Source organism: Caretta caretta, chromosome 1, assembly GCF_965140235.1.
Source record: "Caretta caretta isolate rCarCar2 chromosome 1, rCarCar1.hap1, whole genome shotgun sequence".
Taxonomy (NCBI): domain Eukaryota; kingdom Metazoa; phylum Chordata; order Testudines; family Cheloniidae; genus Caretta; species Caretta caretta.
Window position 1 is genome coordinate 230,572,205 of NC_134206.1, and position 19,538 is coordinate 230,591,742.

A 19,538-nucleotide genomic window follows, 5' to 3' on the forward strand; every position below is an offset into this window, starting at 1 on the left:
GCAGATCATGACCTTTAAAATGATACCTCACAAGGCATACACTGTACAAAACATATCATGATTATATGACAGTGGTGGATATGGCGGTTCTAGGGTGCTGCTTGGAGGTACAGAGTGCCACAGTAGTAAACTGCATGGCACTCAATTTGACTTATAAGAATGTAGGGTTAAGTTCAACCTTCTGGGAAATGAATCTCTGATTCTGGGGGGATTGAAGTATTTAAAGCTTGATTCTTTGACCATACAGTGACCCTCTTTAACAAAATCTGATTACCAAAAGATATCAAATGTTAATAAACAGCCTTTCTCATGAAAACCTTGTGGTTGTGTGGGACTAGATGTGTGGAAATGTTTTCCCAGTCCAGTGAAACTGGGAAATTTCTGGATTTTTGCCAATCCTGTTTATATTATAACTTTATTGTGTTGTCTTAACTGTTCATAGTAGCAAAAGGCAATTTTTATGAATAAAACCAGCTTTCCCTCCTCCTTGTCTCCATCCAAAACAAAAAATTGCCCCCTTCCATCATCCTGGCCTGTGCACACCTGCCAAGGACCAGTGATAACCTGACTGTTTGCCTCAATTCTGCTTACTTTGGATTAGATTGTGGGCCCATTACTTACATTGGTAGGCAGGTATAACCATAGATTGTGCCATTGCAGTCAAAGAAAGTACTTATGGGATTAACTGCTCAGCAGTGGGAATAAGGAGTTCACAATGGCAAAGCTCCTATTGACTTCAGTGGGAGCAGGATTTCACCCAAGGTTTTGCTACTTTATACTCCTGCTAGCACTGCATAGCCTATAGGATTCTATTCTGGCTCATGTACCATCATCAGAACAAGCAACTTAGTTCCAGTTGTAGAATCTATATTGTTGCTCCTGTTGTGTGAACCAGAAAGTACACAACTTGACTTTCATTTCCCAGCTTGAATTTTTAGGAACAGTAGTTAAAAAAAGCAGTATTTTTAAGAAAACTTTCTTACTTGTAAACTGAGCAAAATTCGACATAGAAGTAATTGAAAAACAGTAAGCTTGGCACCCCACAATGTCATGTTTTAATATATGACTACATTTTCAGGTTCAGAATTTGCACAGATTTTCAGCAGGGACAGAGGAAAGGGCTGCAGTTGCAAATGTCACCACCTTCACTAGCAAAACCCCATGTTTTCTTTTTTCACCCTCAAACATACCCCCTTATTTTTGGTAAATATTTGAAGTGAATAAAAAAGAGATTCACTCCACTTTATGAAGAACACTAATCATTTGTTGATTTCTAATAAACATAAATACCAGTGTCAAGCAGATCTGCCACAATCATGCAGTATTTGGTTTCTGGCAAATCTCTAGGTTTCAGTCATTGGAGGAAGATGTCTTTTATCTACTGCTTAAAAGGAATGAGTTGTATTTGAAACTCATTACTTTGCCTAAAAGTTTTTTAACTTTACCAACACCATTTACTGAGGAAATTGCCTTTAAAACATTCAATAACTGCACAGTGTTCATGTCTTCTAGTCATTTTGTAACACTGTGCTCAAAAAGTTGTTTTTTTTTGCATTGTTGGAAAAGGTATAAAATGTCATTTTTTATATTAGCAAAGCTGTCCAGTGCCTGTGTTTCAGGTTGCATCAGTGTTTGTTTCTTGTTAATTTGATCATTTGTCATTTATAGATTTCAAAGAATTTGAAAAGCATCCTCAAGACCTGTAGACTTTTTGACTATAACCGAACAGGACAAATACAGCGGCATGAGCTAAGACAGATTCTTGAGATCAGTTGTTTCAAGATGAAGGATGCAGAGTATGAAAAGTAAGTAAGGAAATAGTCAAAGATTTCTGTATGTTTCTTGAAATTAATAAGTTAAGGGGCCTATGTGGCCTTCTGAACTGCACAGGCTGTCAGATTCTGGAGAGTGGCTTGGCAATAGGCTGACTTATTAGGATAAAAGCTGGCTGGCTGCCAAGAGCCTTGCTCCATATTATGGACCTATCCCTTTAATCACCCAGATGCACACTGCAGCCTCTGAAACTTCCTATACTCTGAGGGAGGTAGTAATTCCATTGTCTGGTTCCTAAAGGAATGGGTCATAGCATCTGAACTCCTCCTAGCTTCAAGCAGCTTGATTGTTGTGGGTGGGAACGGGGGTCTCATCCACACAGTCTCAAAGAGATTGGTTTCAGAGTAGCAGCTGTGTTAGTCTGTATCTGCAAAAAGAAAGGGAGTACTTGTGGCATCTTAGAGACTAACAAATGTATTTGAGCATAAGCTTTTGTGAGTTACAGCTCACTTCATCAGATGCATGCAGTGGAAAATACAGTGGGGAGATTTTATAGACACAGAGAACATGAAACAATGGGAGTTACCATACACACTGTAACGAGAGTGATCAGGTAAGGTGAGCTATTACCAGCAGGAGAGAAAAAAAAATCAAACACTTTTTGTAATGATAATCAAGGTGGGCCATTTCCAGCAGTTGACAAGAACGTGTGAGGAACAGTGCAGGGTTGGAGGGAATAAACAAGGGGAAATAGTTTTACTTTGTGTAATGACACATCCACTCCCAGTCTTTATTCAAGCCTAATGTAATGGTGTCCAGTTTGCACATTTAATTCCAATTCAGCAGTCTCTCACTGGAGTCTGTTTTTGAAGTTCTTTTGTTGAAGAATTGCAACTTTTGGGTCTGTAATCGAGTGACCAGAGAGACTGAAGTATTGTCCGACTGGTTTTTGAATGTTATAGTTCCTGACGTCTGATTTGTGTCCATTTATTCTTTTACGTAGAGACTGTCCGGTTTGGCCAATGTACATGGCAGAGGGACATTGCTGGCACATGCTGGCATATATCACATAGGTGGATGTGCAGGTGAACGAGCCTCTGATAGTGTGGCTGATGTGATTAGGCCCTATGATGGTGTCCCCTGAATAGATATCTAGACACAGTTGGCAATCTCTCTGGTCACTCGATTACAGACCCAAAAGTTGCAATTCTTCAACAAAAAAACTTCAAAAACAGACTCCAACGAGAGACTGCTGAATTGGAATTAAATGTGCAAACTGGACACCATTACATTAGGCTTGTATAAAGACTGGGAGTGGATGTGTCATTGCACAAAGTAAAACTATTTCCCCATGTTTATTTTCCTCCCGCTACTGTTCCTCACATGTTCTTGTCAACTGCTGGAAATGGCCCACCTTGATGATCACTACAAAAGGTTTTTTTTTTTTTTCCCCTCTCCTGCTGGTAATAGTGCACCTTACCTGATCACTCTCGTTACAGTGTGTATGGTAATACTCATTGTTTCATGTTCTCTGTGTCTATAAAATCTCCCCACTGTATTTTCCACTGCATGCATCCAATGAAGTGAGCTGTAGCTCACGAAAGCTTATGCTCAAATAAACTGGTTAGTCTCTAAGGTGCCACAAGTACTCCTTTTCTTTTTGCGGATACAGACTAACACGGCTGCTACTCTGAAACCTGTCATTATGCAAGGCACTGAATTTAGCCGTATGGAGCGGAAATCCATCAACTTCATGAAAAAACTCGTACAGATACAGACAGACATCATCTTCCTTTCCAAATGCAAACAGATGGACATCGTACCAAAAGGACTGAAGGTAAAAAATCCATTACAATCTACATACCACACAGACTATGCTGACAGCTTGTGCCACACACTCTCAAAGAAACTGCAGAACCACCTGATCAACATCCTCTACAGCAAACCAGGAAAGATTAAGAATGAGCTCTCAAAACTGGATACTCTCATAAAAAGCCAACCCTCCACACAAACTTCCTCGTGGCTGGCCTTTACAAAAACTAGACAAGCCATTTACAACACACACTTTGCTTCTCTACAAAAGAAAAAGGACACTAAACTATCTAAACTACTACATGCCACAAGGGGCCACAACAGTGGTTCCCTTAATCCACCCAGCAATATTGTTAATCTATCCAGCCATACTCTTAGCCCCGCAGAAGAATCTGTCCTATCTCGGGACCTCTCCTTCTGCCCCTTCACCCCCATGAACATGATACAGTTCTGTGGTGACCTAGAATCCTATTTTCGACGTCTCTGACTCAAGGAGTATTTCCAACACACCTCTGAACAGCATTGATGACATCTTAATGATATGGACCCATGGAAAAGAAGCCCTTGAGGAATTCCACCATGATTTCAACAATTTCCATCCCACCATCAACCTCAGCCTGGACCAGTCCACACAAGAGATCCACTTCCTGGACACTACGGCGCTAATAAGTGATGGCTACATAAACGCCACCCTATACCGGAAACCTACTGACCGCTATACTTACCTACATGCCTCCAGCTTTCATCCAGACAACACCACACGATCCATTGTCTATAGCCAAGCTCTATGATACAACTGCATTTGCTCCAACCCTCAGACAGAGACAAACACCTACAAGATCTCTATCAAGTGTTCTTACAACTACAATAGCCACCTGCTGAAGTGAAGAAACAGATTGACAGAGCCAGAAGAATACCCAGAAGTTACCTACAGGACAGGCCCAACAAAAAAAATAACAGAACGCCACTAGCCATCCCCTTCAGCCCCCAACTAAAACCTCTCCAATGCATCATCAAGAATCTACAACCTATCCTGAAGGACAACTCATCAGATCTTGGGAGACAGGCCAGTCCTTGCTTACAGACAGCCCCCCAACCTGAAGCAAATTCTCACCAGCAACCACACACCACACAACAAAACCACTAACCCAGGAACCTATCCTTGCAACAAAGCCTGTTGCCAACTGTGTCCACATATCTATTCAGGGGACACCATCATAGGGCGTAATCACATCAGCCACACTATCAGAGGCTCATTCACCTGCACATCTACTAATGTGATATATGCCATCACGTGCCAGCAATACCCCTCTGCCATGTACATTGGCCAAACCGAACAGTCTCTACGTAAAAGAATAAATGGACACAAATCAGACATCAGGCATTATAACATTCAAAAACCAGTCAGAGAACACTTCAATCTCTCTGGTCACTCGATTACAGACCTAAAAGTTGCAATTCTTCAACAAAAAAGCTTCAAAAACAGACTCCAGTGAGAGACTGCTGAATTGGAATTAAATGTGCAAACTGGACACCATTACATTAGGCTTGAATAAAGACTGGGAGTGGATGTGTCATTACACAAAGTAAAACTATTTCCCCTTGTTTATTCCCCTTCCCCCAACCGTTCCTCACATGTTCTTGTCAACTGCTAGAAATGGCCTACCTTGATTATCACTACAAAAGGTTTTTTTTTGTTTGTTTGTTTTTCCTCTCCTGCAGGTAATAGCTCACCTTACCTGATCACTCTTGTTATAGTGTGTATGGTAACACCCATTGTTTCATGTTCTCTGTGCCTATAAAATCTCCCCACTGTATTTTCCACTGCATGCATCTGATGAAGTGAGCTGTAGCTCACGAAAGCTTATGCACAAATAGATTTGTTAATCTCTAAGGTGCCACAAGTATTCCTTTTTTTTTTTTAAGGAGATTGGTGTTTTTGGGGTAGAACCTCTTTGTCTTGATCTCCAAAAGATTGTCTGACGAGACATTCCTTCCCCCCTTCACACCAGTTCCAGGAATGGTACTGCTGGTGCCTTCTCACCCCACCCTGATTACATGCTGAATGGTGATAACAATGAGACCCATCTGAACCTGTTCTAGGGAGAGAAGAGATGAGCAATGGAGTAGCCTTCTTTGCTCCAGTCACTGGAGGTGAAAAAAACAATCTTTTGCTCAATCCTCTTGCTTTCCTTGGCTGAGTCCTGGGAGATATTTGAACTATGAGTCCTCTTCAGAAGGTTATTCAAGCAGGGTAGAACATACTCTCCCCATTGGGATGTCAGGGAAAGCTTGGAGCTTTGATATCATGCCCTAAGCCTGATTGCCAAGCATGGTAATTAAGTGAGCTGGAAACACAGATTCTGTCTCTGGGAAGGGGGTAGTTAGAAAGGGAATATGAGTCAGCAGACAGAGCGTGGGTCTTTGATTCAGGAACACTGAGTAATCCCAGATCAGCACTGATTTGCTTGGTAATCTCAGGCAAATCACTTAACCTTTCTGTGCTTAGTTTCCCCGCCTGTATAAGGGGATAATTATACTTACCTCACTGGGATGATATGAGGATTGATTAATTAATGATTGTACAGGAGTTTAAAATATAATACGCTCTGCCCTGTAAGTGCTAAGTATTAATTAAGTGTCCACTTGATACTTTTGGCATTATGATTCCAGGGTCCCTGCCAGCTTTTACTGTCATAAACCCTAGCAGAGGTACCTCTGTCAGAGGGCAGGTGTGGAAGTGAAAAGTGGCCACTGCCTCTATTCTACTGGGGGTCTTCAAAAGGCAGTGCCTGCAGTCCTAAGGTGGGCTAAACTGCCCCAGGAGGATGGGCATCCAAGGCAACTGGAGGATACACTAATTCCGTGCATCTCTTTACCATTCTTTGCTTGTGGACTCCTGTGGAGCCCTGGCTGTGATTTAAAGCTGCTCCTCTTCGGTGGAAATTTTGAAAGAGGGCAGGTGAATTGCCCCTGGAATTCAGGAATATCAGCTGGTGGAGGTAGGTATAATTAACACCACGAACAGAGGAGAATCTAGCTGTGTGTTTACCACATGGCAGTTTCCAATATATCCTCTTGGAATTTGGAACTGCTTTCACGGATGCATACGCCATAAGGTCCATGGAGCTTTTGTCAGCAGCAATCTTGGAGGCTGTTTTCTGTTGGATAAGGGCCTAAAGGAAAATTAAACAAATTAGGTTGGGCCATTCTTTTGTTGTTGGTCCCCCTGTCCCCACCACAAGCAACCTCCAAAATAATTTTTAGCCTGTCTTTGCTGGTTGGGCTTACTGTTTCAATTTTTATATCTTTTCTGGCTGGAACATTCTCCAGAATTACATCCCAACAAAACCAATTAAATAATTTTGTACATGCAATTATAGAACAGAAGCAATACTCTTCTAAAGCCAGCAATCAACAAACAAAACAATGCTTTATTTGACAATAAAGCTTGTGTTTGGCACTGAAATCTGAAAGGTAGTAAATCTATAAAAAATGTTACTAGATCTCCATAAGTACTGAATAATAAAAAAGATCACAGATTTTTATTTGGGTTTTTTTTTAAATGTTCAACAATGACAATGTTTCAGATAAAACTTCTGAAGCTTAACATATAAAATAATGATACAGATTCACCTTTATATTGGAGAACAGAAGATCAGAAATAATGAATTACTTCTTTTAAAAATTGCTTTCATCCTATCTTGCTCAGTAAAAATCACAAAACTACAGTTACGTTCTCTTAAAGAAGCCTGTTAAACTTGAGAGATTTTATATGTAACCAAACTGTACCTGAATTCCTTATTGGGATGGACCATTAAGCATCTTGGAGTCTATTCTCCACTGAAAGTACATGAGTGACATTATTAATGATGATAGTGCATTGAGGGAAAGCTATTAGTGCCCTGTTCCAGGGATGAGAAAGCTTTAACTTTTTGAGGGCAATTAAAATCATGGGCCAGATTCACTGCTACACCAGCAGTTTTGCACTGCTCTAGTTAAGATGGGTTTATGGTTGTTTGCAGCACCAGGGCAGCACAAAGGAATAGACATGCCAGTAAATCTGGTTCTCTATCTCCACCACAATACTCCATCCTCATAAATCACCCTTCCCCTGACCCAGCATGTCTTAAGTGAATATTATCCAAGTGCATAAACTTAGTTCACTTATTAATGGGCTTTTGCGTATAACATCATAGGTAAATAGGAAAGGGCAACAAATAAAATGGCAAAGTCCAGGTGTTCTCATGTATCTCCTGAGTGCCTTAGTCATTTTCTGACTTCCCAGGAGTGATCAGCACAAGTGAAATGCCTCCACTTTCACATTCCAGAAATTTCAATGACTAGCTAGGCTGCTCCAAAAAAATAAAATAAAAAACTAAAAAGGTTTTTCCATGAGAGGTGATAACAGCTGAGAAACTAGAAAAGGCTAGCAGGAAACTGAGCAAATGTAACTCTTGTGGCAAGACACCAAAAGCTGCACTTCCTATATTTCTTTGCCTAACAGTCCAAGTCTCAGAGCAATTATCTGTGGAGGTCCCCACCAAAAATCCACAGCCACCCCTAACTAAAGTCCATGGGCAACTTTCACTCTTCTTTAGCATTCCAGGGTCTGAGATCAGGTAGGCCGAGAGGTCTTCTTTTCTTTAAGAATATTATCATTCCTCCCTCTCTTCTTCCTGTTTTTTCATTCCTAATTTGTTAAAGCCAGAGCCTAGATGGAAGATCCTGCCTCACTAAAGAGCCTAAAAAGCCAGCTGCATTAAAAAGAAACCAGTATCCTCTGTACTGCTAGTCTAGTTTAAATTGGCTTCTGTTCCTGAGGTTCCCAGTGATGTTTCCTTAGATATTAGGAGTCTCACTTTCAGTGATATGAACCCATAGAGGAACTAAAACATTAGATTCTCAATTGTCTGCTACACTGTATCACTTTAATAGCTCTGGGCAATATAGATTTAAATGGCATGGGTTTTTCAGATGAAGGCTGCATTTGTCAGAACAGACTAGTTCTGAAGTTTTGCTTTGGAGGACCTGAAACTTTTTCCAATACTCCCAGTTAACAGGCTCCTGGCTCTTACCATCCTTTTTGTCTCTGGAATTTGTTCTAAACTACAGCAGAGCCTAGTCAACCGGAGAGATAACTTCCAGACCAACTTAGAATGAAAAGACGGCTATACAGGTGTTTCTGTGTCTTCAGTGTTGTCCCTTCTACTGGAGTCTACTGCTACTTTGCCTTCTGGTGTTCTCCTTCAAGGTAGTTTCCTGTGTTCATGTCTACTCTGCGCTCAGAACTCTGCAGCTGTTTCTGATTCAAGCCCAAGCCCATTGAATATTTGGTTTGGAGTGATTGATAAATGTTTCTGCCCAAGACAAAACTTCTCTTGTGGTGTTCTGGGACCGTGTTGAATCTCTCCCTTGACTTTAAGGGTCTTTGGATCAGGACTATAATTATAAAGAGGGCTTTCTCTGACCACAAATGTCAGTCTTTCGGGTGGGAGACACAAAAGGAGCTGTGTGCTTTTGGGAAAATGGTCATAGTCAATGATCAGGCTCCATATAAATGCATGAGATCCAAGAGCCGTGTGAAGGACACTATTTAGCCTCAGGAACTTTCTCTCAGATAGGCCAGACCTACTCTAGATAGACAAGTCAGTAGTTTGTAGTATAGTTGAAATGATACTAAGTACCTGTCAATGAGAGAAAAAGTCTGGCAGCTCCGAAGTCTTGTCCTCTCACAAAAAAAGGCAAACCAGCTCCCAGTTGATCTGTGCCGGCACAATCTTGCCTGGAAAGAATGGTCCCTAGCTTTCTCCCTCCCATCCATAGATCTTTATGCCTACCTGACAAATACCATTCTCCTGTACCCAGTACTTAGACCTTCAGGCTTTCACAGTTATACAGTCCAATGGTCCTAGTGGACTTTAAACTCATCCAAGCCTCTCATCAGTGCTGACACTTCCCTGTTTTGGAATGGCTATTTTAACAAAAAGCAATGGACCTTGACTCTCTCATTGGTATCCTGGATTTGTCTGAGAACAAGGCAATCTCTTCTCATATATTGTGGAAGGGGTGCTCAGATATTGTAGGAAGGGTAGTGGGCAGATACAGTACCAATTCTTAAATACCACACATAGAAGGTTTTTCTTAAGAGTCAGATGCTCGAGATGAAGTTGTCCCCTGGCACTTTTAGTGTACTCATCTGGCAGTTATGCAGCAAATAACTCAAGGTTATTTTCCTTGTCAGCATTTCAGAGCAAATCTTTATGTAAAAAGTGAAATGTTCTTAAACAATGGGCTGGAAAGAATAATGGGTACATTTGTTTTTTTTTAAATTATAATGACAAAATAGCATTCATATTTGTTAAAAATAGAAAGTAGAAAAATAACAAAATAATTCTAGTAATGACAAAATTTTGATATTTAGAAAATCAGCACTGCCTTATGTCCACATTACATTTAATTTGAATCTTCTGTAACTGGCTAATTTTTTTAAAAGGGTAGGGAGTGATTGGGTGTTCTTTAAATAATGTGCTGAAATTTTTAAAAAATGCACACTTTAAAATGTGTACAAGGATATTTTTGCTCCCTTGTTCATGTTTGTGTAAAGGTCTTTTCAATAGTGGAAAAATAACTCCAGCCCAGACCCTTAGTAACCCTTAGGAACAGGCTTACCTTTAAGGAAGTCAGTTGTCCTGTTGATTTCAATGGGACTACTCATGGCTCTGATTCAGAAAAAGCATTCATATTCAGGAAGGATGCTTAAACACATGCTTAAATCCCATTAAATCAATGATAGTATTAAAGTTATGCATGTGCATAAATGTTTAAGGGTCAGGGCCTTAGTACTTTCCTGATTTGGGATTTATTTGCTCAAAATTAAGCACATGTGTGTTTGCAACATCAGGATTTAATTAGGGGTCTGATCCAAAGCCCATTTAAGACAATGACTTTCCATTGACTTTAACTGGCTTTGGATTACTGAGAATACAGGGGAAACAGTGAAAGTGACTACACATGGTGCTGTCAAATATACAAAGTAAACACACAAATAATACAGGTGTTTTATTTGTCAGCTGACATCTTTCAGTTGTAGTAACCTGAAATATTACTACATACAAGGCACAGCAAACAGATCCCTTTAAACAGTAGTTCTCAAACTTTTGTACTGTTGACCCCTTTCACATAGCAAACCTCTGAGTGCGACCCTCCTTATACATTAAAAACACTTTTTAGTATATTTAATACCATTATAAATGCTGGATGCAAAGCAGGGTTTAAGGTGGAGGCTGACAGCTCACGACCCCCCATGTAATAACCTTGCAACCCCCGAGGGGTCCCAACCCCCAGTTTGAGAACTCCTGCCTTTAAAGATGGCACTTTTTGTTTAAGTATGGGTTTGCCCTTGTGTCCTTGGACAACATTTCTGAGTACAGTATGTTCATTGTGCTGTGCATCAGTGGATTGCCACCCTATTTTATCTATCCATTCTAATCTAATCTATTTTTTTCATTTCCAGCATCACCACCACTGCAGTTATGAGTAACCAGTATAATTCATAGTACCTTTAGGATCAAAGAAGTTATGTAAATAATTCTGAGTACTGTACTATAAATATCACAATACGGTAAACATCAGTGAGGCTATTTATTACTTTTCCACATGGAGACTGGAATAAAAAGGAATGCCACTTAGTGATTTCAATTTTAAAAGCAGTCTATCCATCAGGATGATTCTGCTCAAGAATTCTTGTTTTAAAGCCTATAAACATGGTTTCCCCCGCCCCAGGAATGAATGTTTCATTATTTAATTCCTTCAGTAAATACAAGGATCAGTTCTACTTCCAGTGAAGCCAATGGCAAAAGTCCTGTTGATTTCAGTGGGAGCAGGATTTGCACCATTGTTTGTGGATGCTGTAAAGAAAAGCTCACTCTCCATTTACTATATCTTCAAGCTGCACCATGTCCTTTTCATAGTAACCTAAGGTAGTGATAAAGCATGCAGCATATGATTCTGATCCACACTTAACGGCTTGGGTTTTTCGGTTCCCTTTTAATGGTTCAATGCTAAGAGCAGCTTGTAATGCATAATGATGTTCTGAACAAATAATTAGTGGTGTTGTTCCATTTTTGGGTTGACGGAATTGATTTTTTAACTTTGACATGAAAATCCAGAAAAAGCCTTCTTGTTCAATCACCAGACACTGCCTGATATCAGTAACAATACAGCTTATGGGGGATGGAGCTTTTCAGGTGTTAGAAATTGGAGCATCCATGTGTTGATGAAAACTGTCACTTTTGTTTTTAGTGGTAGATAATGAGTGAAGTGTTCATTTTTGATAATTTGTGTGTATATCTGGGTTTAACAGTATTTGAATGTTACAAAAACTGAGCTCCAAAAAAGTATGAATTGCAAACAGATATATCATGAGTGACATGTCATTTATACCAAGATATAGCATTAACCTGATCTTTAACATGGCTTTTCTTGTCATGATTGGACTGTCAGTGTTCAAATAAGCCAGTCACACAATGTTTGTGAAGTATTTCCTTTATTTTGAATTTGTACAGGGAAGTTTGCTTCAAATTGGAAGATGGTCTATCCATGTTATTATTAATAAGTTTTTCTGTCATGCTTTACAGATTTTGAACCACTGTACAAATATTAACTAGTTATTCCTTTGGGTATGTAGGCACTATATCCCACTTTTATAGATGGGGAAACTGAGGTAAAAGGCGGTTAAGTGACTTGCCCAAGTTGCTTATCAAAAAGGAGATTGAGGGGTGACTTCATTTAGAGTCTCTCTCCACAGGGAGAGAATAGTACAGGCTCTTTAATTTAATGGAGAAGGGCATAAGAAGAACCAGTGACTGGAAGCTGAAGCCGGAGGAATTCAAATGAGAAATTAGGCACAAAGTTTTAACCATGAGTGTGATTAACCATGGGAACAAACTACCAAGCAAAGTGGTGGATTTGTCATTTTTTGTTGTCTTCAGATCAAGACTGGATGCCTTTTGGGAAGATATGCTTTAGTCTACCACAAGTTATTGGTCTCAATACAGGGACAACTGGCCTGTGATATACAGGAGGTCAGACTAGATGATCTAGTGGTATATTTAGGCCTTAAACTCTATGCATCTCTGAATTGTACTACAAAAATCTCCGCTTTCATTTAAAAAAATTACATATTTTTAGTGATTAGGAAGATAAACTTGGAAACATCAAGTGTGTGTTGTCTCACACAAACCTTCAGCCAACCTGAAACCATAGTTCGAAAGGTGTGAACTACCCATTGATTTCAATGGGTTGACTTAAATCTAAAGAGGACAACCTAACTGTTCATTCTATTAACTATTTCACCATTGATTAGCACAAATATTTAGCAAATATGCTCATCCCAATCCCAAATTGTTTCTCAGACTGGAAAATTTAATATAAAAATAAATTACACCGGGGATATGGTTCTAATTGTAACATTCATTTCCACATTTAATTCAATAAAAAATTCAAAATTTTAATTCAAATAAAGCTGCTGCAGAATATCCAGCCCATTGGATCTGACTGCTGCAAAACCCAGGCACATTGTAATAGAATTTAGGTTCCATTTGCCATAGATTACACTAGGCTTTGATTAAGAATTTCCATAGTTTTCTTATGTAATTGAACTAATTTCTATGCACATCTCTTAACATTTATATCAGGTATCTAGTCAGCCAAATCACATGGTAGTGTGGCATTGAGTAATAGTATGCAGATGACTCACACACCACATATATAAATTCTGGGGGGAAATAATACAATGTGTATATGCAAAAAATACCACCTTCCCTCTCTTAATTTTTACATAATATTCTGTAAAGATCATATATGTTTATTTTCCAATGTTTCACTACAGATTTGACAGAGAATAATGTTGTTCACTGAAAGGAGTTGCTTTTTTTTCCAGACTGTGGAATCATTCCTGTGCTGGTAAAACGAATACATTGGATTATAAAGAATTTCTGAAGAACCTTGGTATACATATGGGTACAATTAAGAAAAATGCAACAGAAAACCAATGCCTAGGTAGGTGCTCATAAGGAGAATGTATAGTGTAGGCTTTGGGAAAGCGAAGTTTTCACTTGGGGCCTGATTCTACTCCTGCTGAAATCAATGGGAGTTAGATCGGGCCCTTACATGGCAACTTTAGTCTGAAATTTTCAAAGAAGCCCAAGACAACTATGTGCCATTTAGGGGATGGTCTCTCTTAGAGTGGTTTGAAAAGCTCATCCACAGTGTATCAACACTGCTCATAGGGCCAAGGGTTCAAAAAGTGACACCCAAGTGCATGTGTAAAAAGTATAGTCACAGTTGAAGCTTATTTGCTGCAATTATGCCTTTAGATTTTAAGAGTTCACGTACAAATAGCTATTGGAGTACTGTGCTTAATGTGGTTGTATGTACAATCAAAGGGCTGCACACTCAGTCATGTTTTTTGTGCATCACCTTCTGGCCTTCATTTTTGAAAATATGTCCCATAATGTATATCAGAGTCTACGGACTTTTGAATGCATTTTAAGAAAAGGACACTGTCAATATGTTTTTTTTATAATTTAAAAATAATTATTATGTTTGCATTAAACCCTTAGAAGCTTGGAACTAAAATCTGTTTCTTTAAAAACCTATTTTTCTACATAGAATCATAGAATCATAGAATATAAGGGTTGGAAGGGACCCCAGAAGGTCATCTAGTCCAACCCCCTGCTCGAAGCAGGACCAATTCCCAGTTAAATCATCCCAGCCAGGGCTTTGTCAAGCCTGACCTTAAAAACCTCTAAGGAAGGAGATTCTACCACCTCCCTAGGTAACGCATTCCAGTGTTTCACCACCCTCTTAGTGAAAAAGTTTTTCCTAATATCCAATCTAAACCTCCCCCACTGCAGCTTGAGACCATTACTCCTCGCTCTGTCATCTGATACCATTGAGAACAGTCTAGAGCCATCCTCTTTGGAACCCCCTTTCAGGTAGTTGAAAGCAGCTATCAAATCCCCCCTCATTCTTCTCTTCTGCAGGCTAAACAATCCCAGCTCCCTCAGCCTCTCCTCATAACTCATGTGTTCCAGACCCCTAATCATTTTTGTTGCCCTTCGCTGGACTCTCTCCAATTTATCCACATCCTTCTTGAAGTGTGGGGCCCAAAACTGGACACAGTACTCCAGATGAGGCCTCACTAATGTCGAATAGAGGGGAACGATCACGTCCCTCGATCTGCTCGCTATGCCCCTACTTATACATCCCAAAATGCCATTGGCCTTCTTGGCAACAAGGGCACACTGCTGACTCATATCCAGCTTCTCGTCCACTGTCACCCCTAGGTCCTTTTCCGCAGAACTGCTGCCTAGCCATTCGGTCCCTAGTCTGTAGCTGTGCATTGGGTTCTTCCGTCCTAAGTGCAGGACCCTGCACTTATCCTTATTGAACCTCATCAGATTTCTTTTGGCCCAATCCTCCAATTTGTCTAGGTCCTTCTGTATCCTATCCCTCCCCTCCAGCGTATCTACCACTCCTCCCAGTTTAGTATCATCCGCAAATTTGCTGAGAGTGCAATCCACACCATCCTCCAGATCATTTATGAAGATATTGAACAAAACCGGCCCCAGGACCGACCCTTGGGGCACTCCACTTGATACCGGCTGCCAACTAGACATGGAGCCATTGATAACTACCCGTTGAGCCCGACAATCTAGCCAGCTTTCTACCCACCTTGTAGTGCATTCATCCAGCCCATACTTCCTTAACTTGCTGACAAGAATACTGTGGGAGACCGTGTCAAAAGCTTTGCTAAAGTCAAGAAACAATACATCCACTGCTTTCCCTTCATCCACAGAACCAGTAATCTCATCATAGAAGGCGATTAGATTAGTCAGGCATGACCTTCCCTTGGTGAATCCATGCTGGCTGTTCCTGATCACTTTCCTCTCATGCAAGTGCTTCAGGATTGATTCTTTGAGGACCTGCTCCATGATTTTTCCAGGGACTGAGGTGAGGCTGACTGGCCTGTAGTTCCCAGGATCCTCCTTCTTCCCTTTTTTAAAGATTGGCACTACATTAGCCTTTTTCCAGTCATCCGGGACTTCCCCGGTTTGCCACGAGTTTTCAAAGATAATGGCCAATGGCTCTGCAATCACAGCCGCCAGTTCCTTCAGCACTCTCGGATGCAACTCGTCCGGCCCCATGGACTTGTGCACGTCCAGCTTTTCTAAATAGTCCCTAACCACCTCTATCTCCACAGAGGGCTGTCCATCTCTTCCCCATTTTGTGATGCCCAGCGTAGCAGTCTGGGAGCTGACCTTGTTAGTGAAAACAGAGGCAAAAAAAGCATTGAGTACATTAGCTTTTTCCACATCCTCTGTCACTAGTTTGCCTCCCTCATTCAGTAAGGGGCCCACACATTCCTTGGCTTTCTTCTTGTTGCCAACATACCTGAAGAAACCCTTCTTGTTACTCTTGACATCTCTGGCTAGCTGCAGCTCCAGGTGCGATTTGGCCCTCCTGATTTCATTCCTACATGCCCGAGCAATATTTTTATACTCTTCCCTGGTCATATGTCCAACCTTCTACTTCTTGTAAGCTTCTTTTTTATGTTTAAGATCCGCTAAGATTTCACCATTAAGCCAAGCTGGTCGCCTGCCATATTTACTATTCTTTCGACTCATCGGGATGGTTTGTCCCTGTAACCTCAACAGGGATTCCTTGAAATACAGCCAGCTCTCCTGGACTCCTTTCCCCTTCAAGTTAGTCCCCCAGGGGATCCTGGCCATCCGTTCCCTGAGGGAGTCGAAGTCTGCTTTCCTGAAGTCCAGGGTCCGTATCGTGCTGCTTACCTTTCTTCCCTGTGTCAGGATCCTGAACTCAACCAACTCATGGTCACTGCCTCCCAGATTCCCATCCACTTTTGCTTCCCCCACTAATTCTACCCGGTTTGTGAGCAGCAGGTCAAGAAAAGCGCCCCCCCTAGTTGGCTCCTCTAGCACTTGCGCCAGGAAATTGTCCCCTACGCTTTCCAAAAACTTCCTGGATTGTCTATGCACCGCTGTATTGCTCTCCCAGCAGATATCAGGAAAATTAAAGTCACCCATGAGAATCAGGGCATGCGATCCAGTAGCTTCCGTGAGCTGCCGGAAGAAAGCCTCATCTACCTCATCCCCCTGGTCCGGTGGTCTATAGCAGACTCCCACCACTACATCACTCTTGTTGCACACACTTCTAAACTTAATCCAGAGACACTCAGGTTTTTCTGCAGTTTCGTACCGGAGCTCTGAGCAGTCATACTGCTCCCTTACATACAGTGCTACTCCCCCACCTTTTCTGCCCTGCCTGTCCTTCCTGAACAGTTTATAACCATCCATGACAGTACTCCAGTCATGTGAGTTATCCCACCAAGTCTCTGTTATTCCGATCACGTCATAGTTCTTTGACATCACCAGGACCTCCAGTTCTCCCTGCTTGTTTCCAAGGCTTTGTGCATTTGTATATAAGCACTTGAGATAACCTGTTGATCGCCCCTCATTCCCAGTATGAGGCAGCTGGGAATGATGTATGCAGCTGGGTTTGTTGTTGTAGGGTTACTTGCAAGTGCTGGTCTTTCTGCCAAGTGAGTTTTCATTTCTCTTTGTTTAAAAAAAATAGCATTTAAACATAATACCAGAGGAAAAAAAGCCAATAAAGAATTACACAGACTTTGCAACCTGAAGAAAAGACCGTAAGCTAAATTTTGAGCCTACCAACTTGAAACATTGCGCCTTTCATTTCTACTATTCAGACTTAATACTTCACAAAGAGTCACAAAAGAACAAATTAACCTTTCACAGTTGTCTAGAAAAGCCCAGCCAACAGTCATAATACTGAACTGATCCACTGCCTGACAAAAAGTCTTCCATTGGGTAGTGGGACTTATTTTTAAACCAACATTAAATGGATAGCCTGATTTTCAAAGGTGCTGAGTACAGGCTGTTCCTATTGACTTCAGTGGATGCTCAGCACTTCTGAAAATCATACCATTAGAATCTTTTTTTATTTAATTGTACTTTCCCCCTCTTCATTCTGAAACAGGGTTGTGTGTACACAGAATGATGCAAAGTTTATGAAATATTACAAAATAAAATAGCTTAGAAAATAATTGGTAAAATAACCACAGCTGCTAAGCGCTTGGTTTTTTACATAGTGTGGCCAACTGACATCATAACCAAAGCTGGTGCTCCAAAGTCAAATCCCACTCTGCTTTGATCAACAAAGCAGTTGTAAAGGTGAACATTATCTTAGATAAACCCATTCACCTAGTAAACATAGGGCAGTATTTAGGGTAGAGATCAGAATGGGTAAACTAGAAAGATAAAAGGAGGAGAAGGGTGGATGTAGTGAGAGAAGAGACATTGAAGATGGTGCACTGGAGTGGTTAATTAAATTGGGCCTGGTGCTGAAAGTAGCTGAACACCCTCAACTCCCACTGACGTCAGTTGAGCATATCAAACACCTTGCAAGAGGCTCTCAGTAGAATCAGAATTATTATCACACGTGGTAATGTTATAATATGTATCTATGTCTGAAGCCTGAAAAATATGTAGTACTCTTAATAAGGCAGGTTTCAGAGTAGCAGCCGCATTAGTCTGTATTTGCAAAAAGAAAAGGAGTACTTGTGGCACCTTAGAGATTAACAAATTTATTTGAGCATAAGCTTTTGTGAGCTACAGCTCACTTCTTTGTTAGTCTCTAAGGTGTCACAAGTACTCCTTTTCTTAATAAGGCAGAAATTCCTCTGGTCTATTTAGCTCTATACTGATATAGGATTACAGTTCACCTCCAAATTGAAATTCTGATGGCCAGTGTCATCAGGCTGTTTGTTCCACAGCTCCTCCTATTATATAATGGTTTTATTCAGCAATGGGGAACTCGAATGGGCAAGCTCACAAAATCCTACTCTTATTAGGGAAGAAGATGGGTCAATGGATAAAGCACAAGTCTGTGAGTCAGGAGACCTGGGTTTTCACCTCCCACTCTGTCATTCACAGACTTTAAGGGAGAAGGGACTATCATGATCATCTAGTCTGACCGCCTGCACACTGCAGGCCACAGAACCTCACCCACCCATTCCTGTAATAGGTCAGTCACCGCTGACTGAGTTACTGAAGTTCTCAAATCTTGATTTAAAGACTTGAAGTTACAGAGAATGCACCATTTACTCTAGTTCAAATCAGCAAGTGATCCGTGCCCCATGCTGCAGAGGAAAGTGAAACCCCCCCACCAGCTAATCTGAGCTGGGGAAAAATTCCTTCCCAACCTCAAATGTGATCATTTAGACCCTGGGCATGTGGGCAAGATGCACCAACCGGACACCTGGGAAAGTTCTCTGTAGTAACTCCCCATCTAGCATCCCATCTCTGGCCAATGGAGATATTTGCTACTAACAGTCACAGATGGGCCATATCCCATTGTAGATAAACTCATCAAACCATCCCCTCCATAAACTTATCAAGCTCAGCCTTGAAACAGGTTGGGTTTTTGCCTCCCCTACTCTCCTTGGAAGGCTGTTCCAGGACTTCACTCCTCCAATCGTTAGAAACCTTTGTCTAACTTCAAGCCTAAATTTATTGATGGTCAGTTTGTATCCATTTGTTCTTGTGTCCAAATTGGCCTTAAGTTAAATAAGTCCTCTCCTTCCCTGGTGTTTCTCCTTCTGATGTCTTTATGGACAGCAATCATATCTCCCCTCAGTCTTTGTTTTGTTAGGCTAAACAAGTCAAGCTCCTTAAGTCTCCTCTCATAAGGTAGCGTCTCCATTCCACTGATCTTCCTAGTAGCCCTCCTTTGCGCATGTTCCAGTTTGGATTCATCTTTCTTAAATATGGGAGATCAGAATTGCACACATTATTACAAATGAGGTCTCACCAGTGCCTCATACAATGATAATAACACTTCCT

The 19,538-nt window shown here is 40.9% G+C and overlaps 1 protein-coding gene across 2 annotated transcripts in view; it reads left to right on the forward strand.

Annotated features, from left to right (window-relative positions):
* EFCAB6 (EF-hand calcium binding domain 6) overlaps window positions 1–19,538 on the forward strand; it is a 154,508-nt gene that overhangs the window by 43,924 nt on the left and 91,046 nt on the right. For both annotated transcript variants that reach the window (XM_075121373.1, XM_075121374.1), the window contains exons 6-7: window positions 1,669–1,805; window positions 13,529–13,647. In XM_075121373.1, the coding sequence (XP_074977474.1) occupies window positions 1,669–1,805; window positions 13,529–13,647 (256 nt within the window). The remainder of the gene's footprint in view (window positions 1–1,668; window positions 1,806–13,528; window positions 13,648–19,538) is intronic.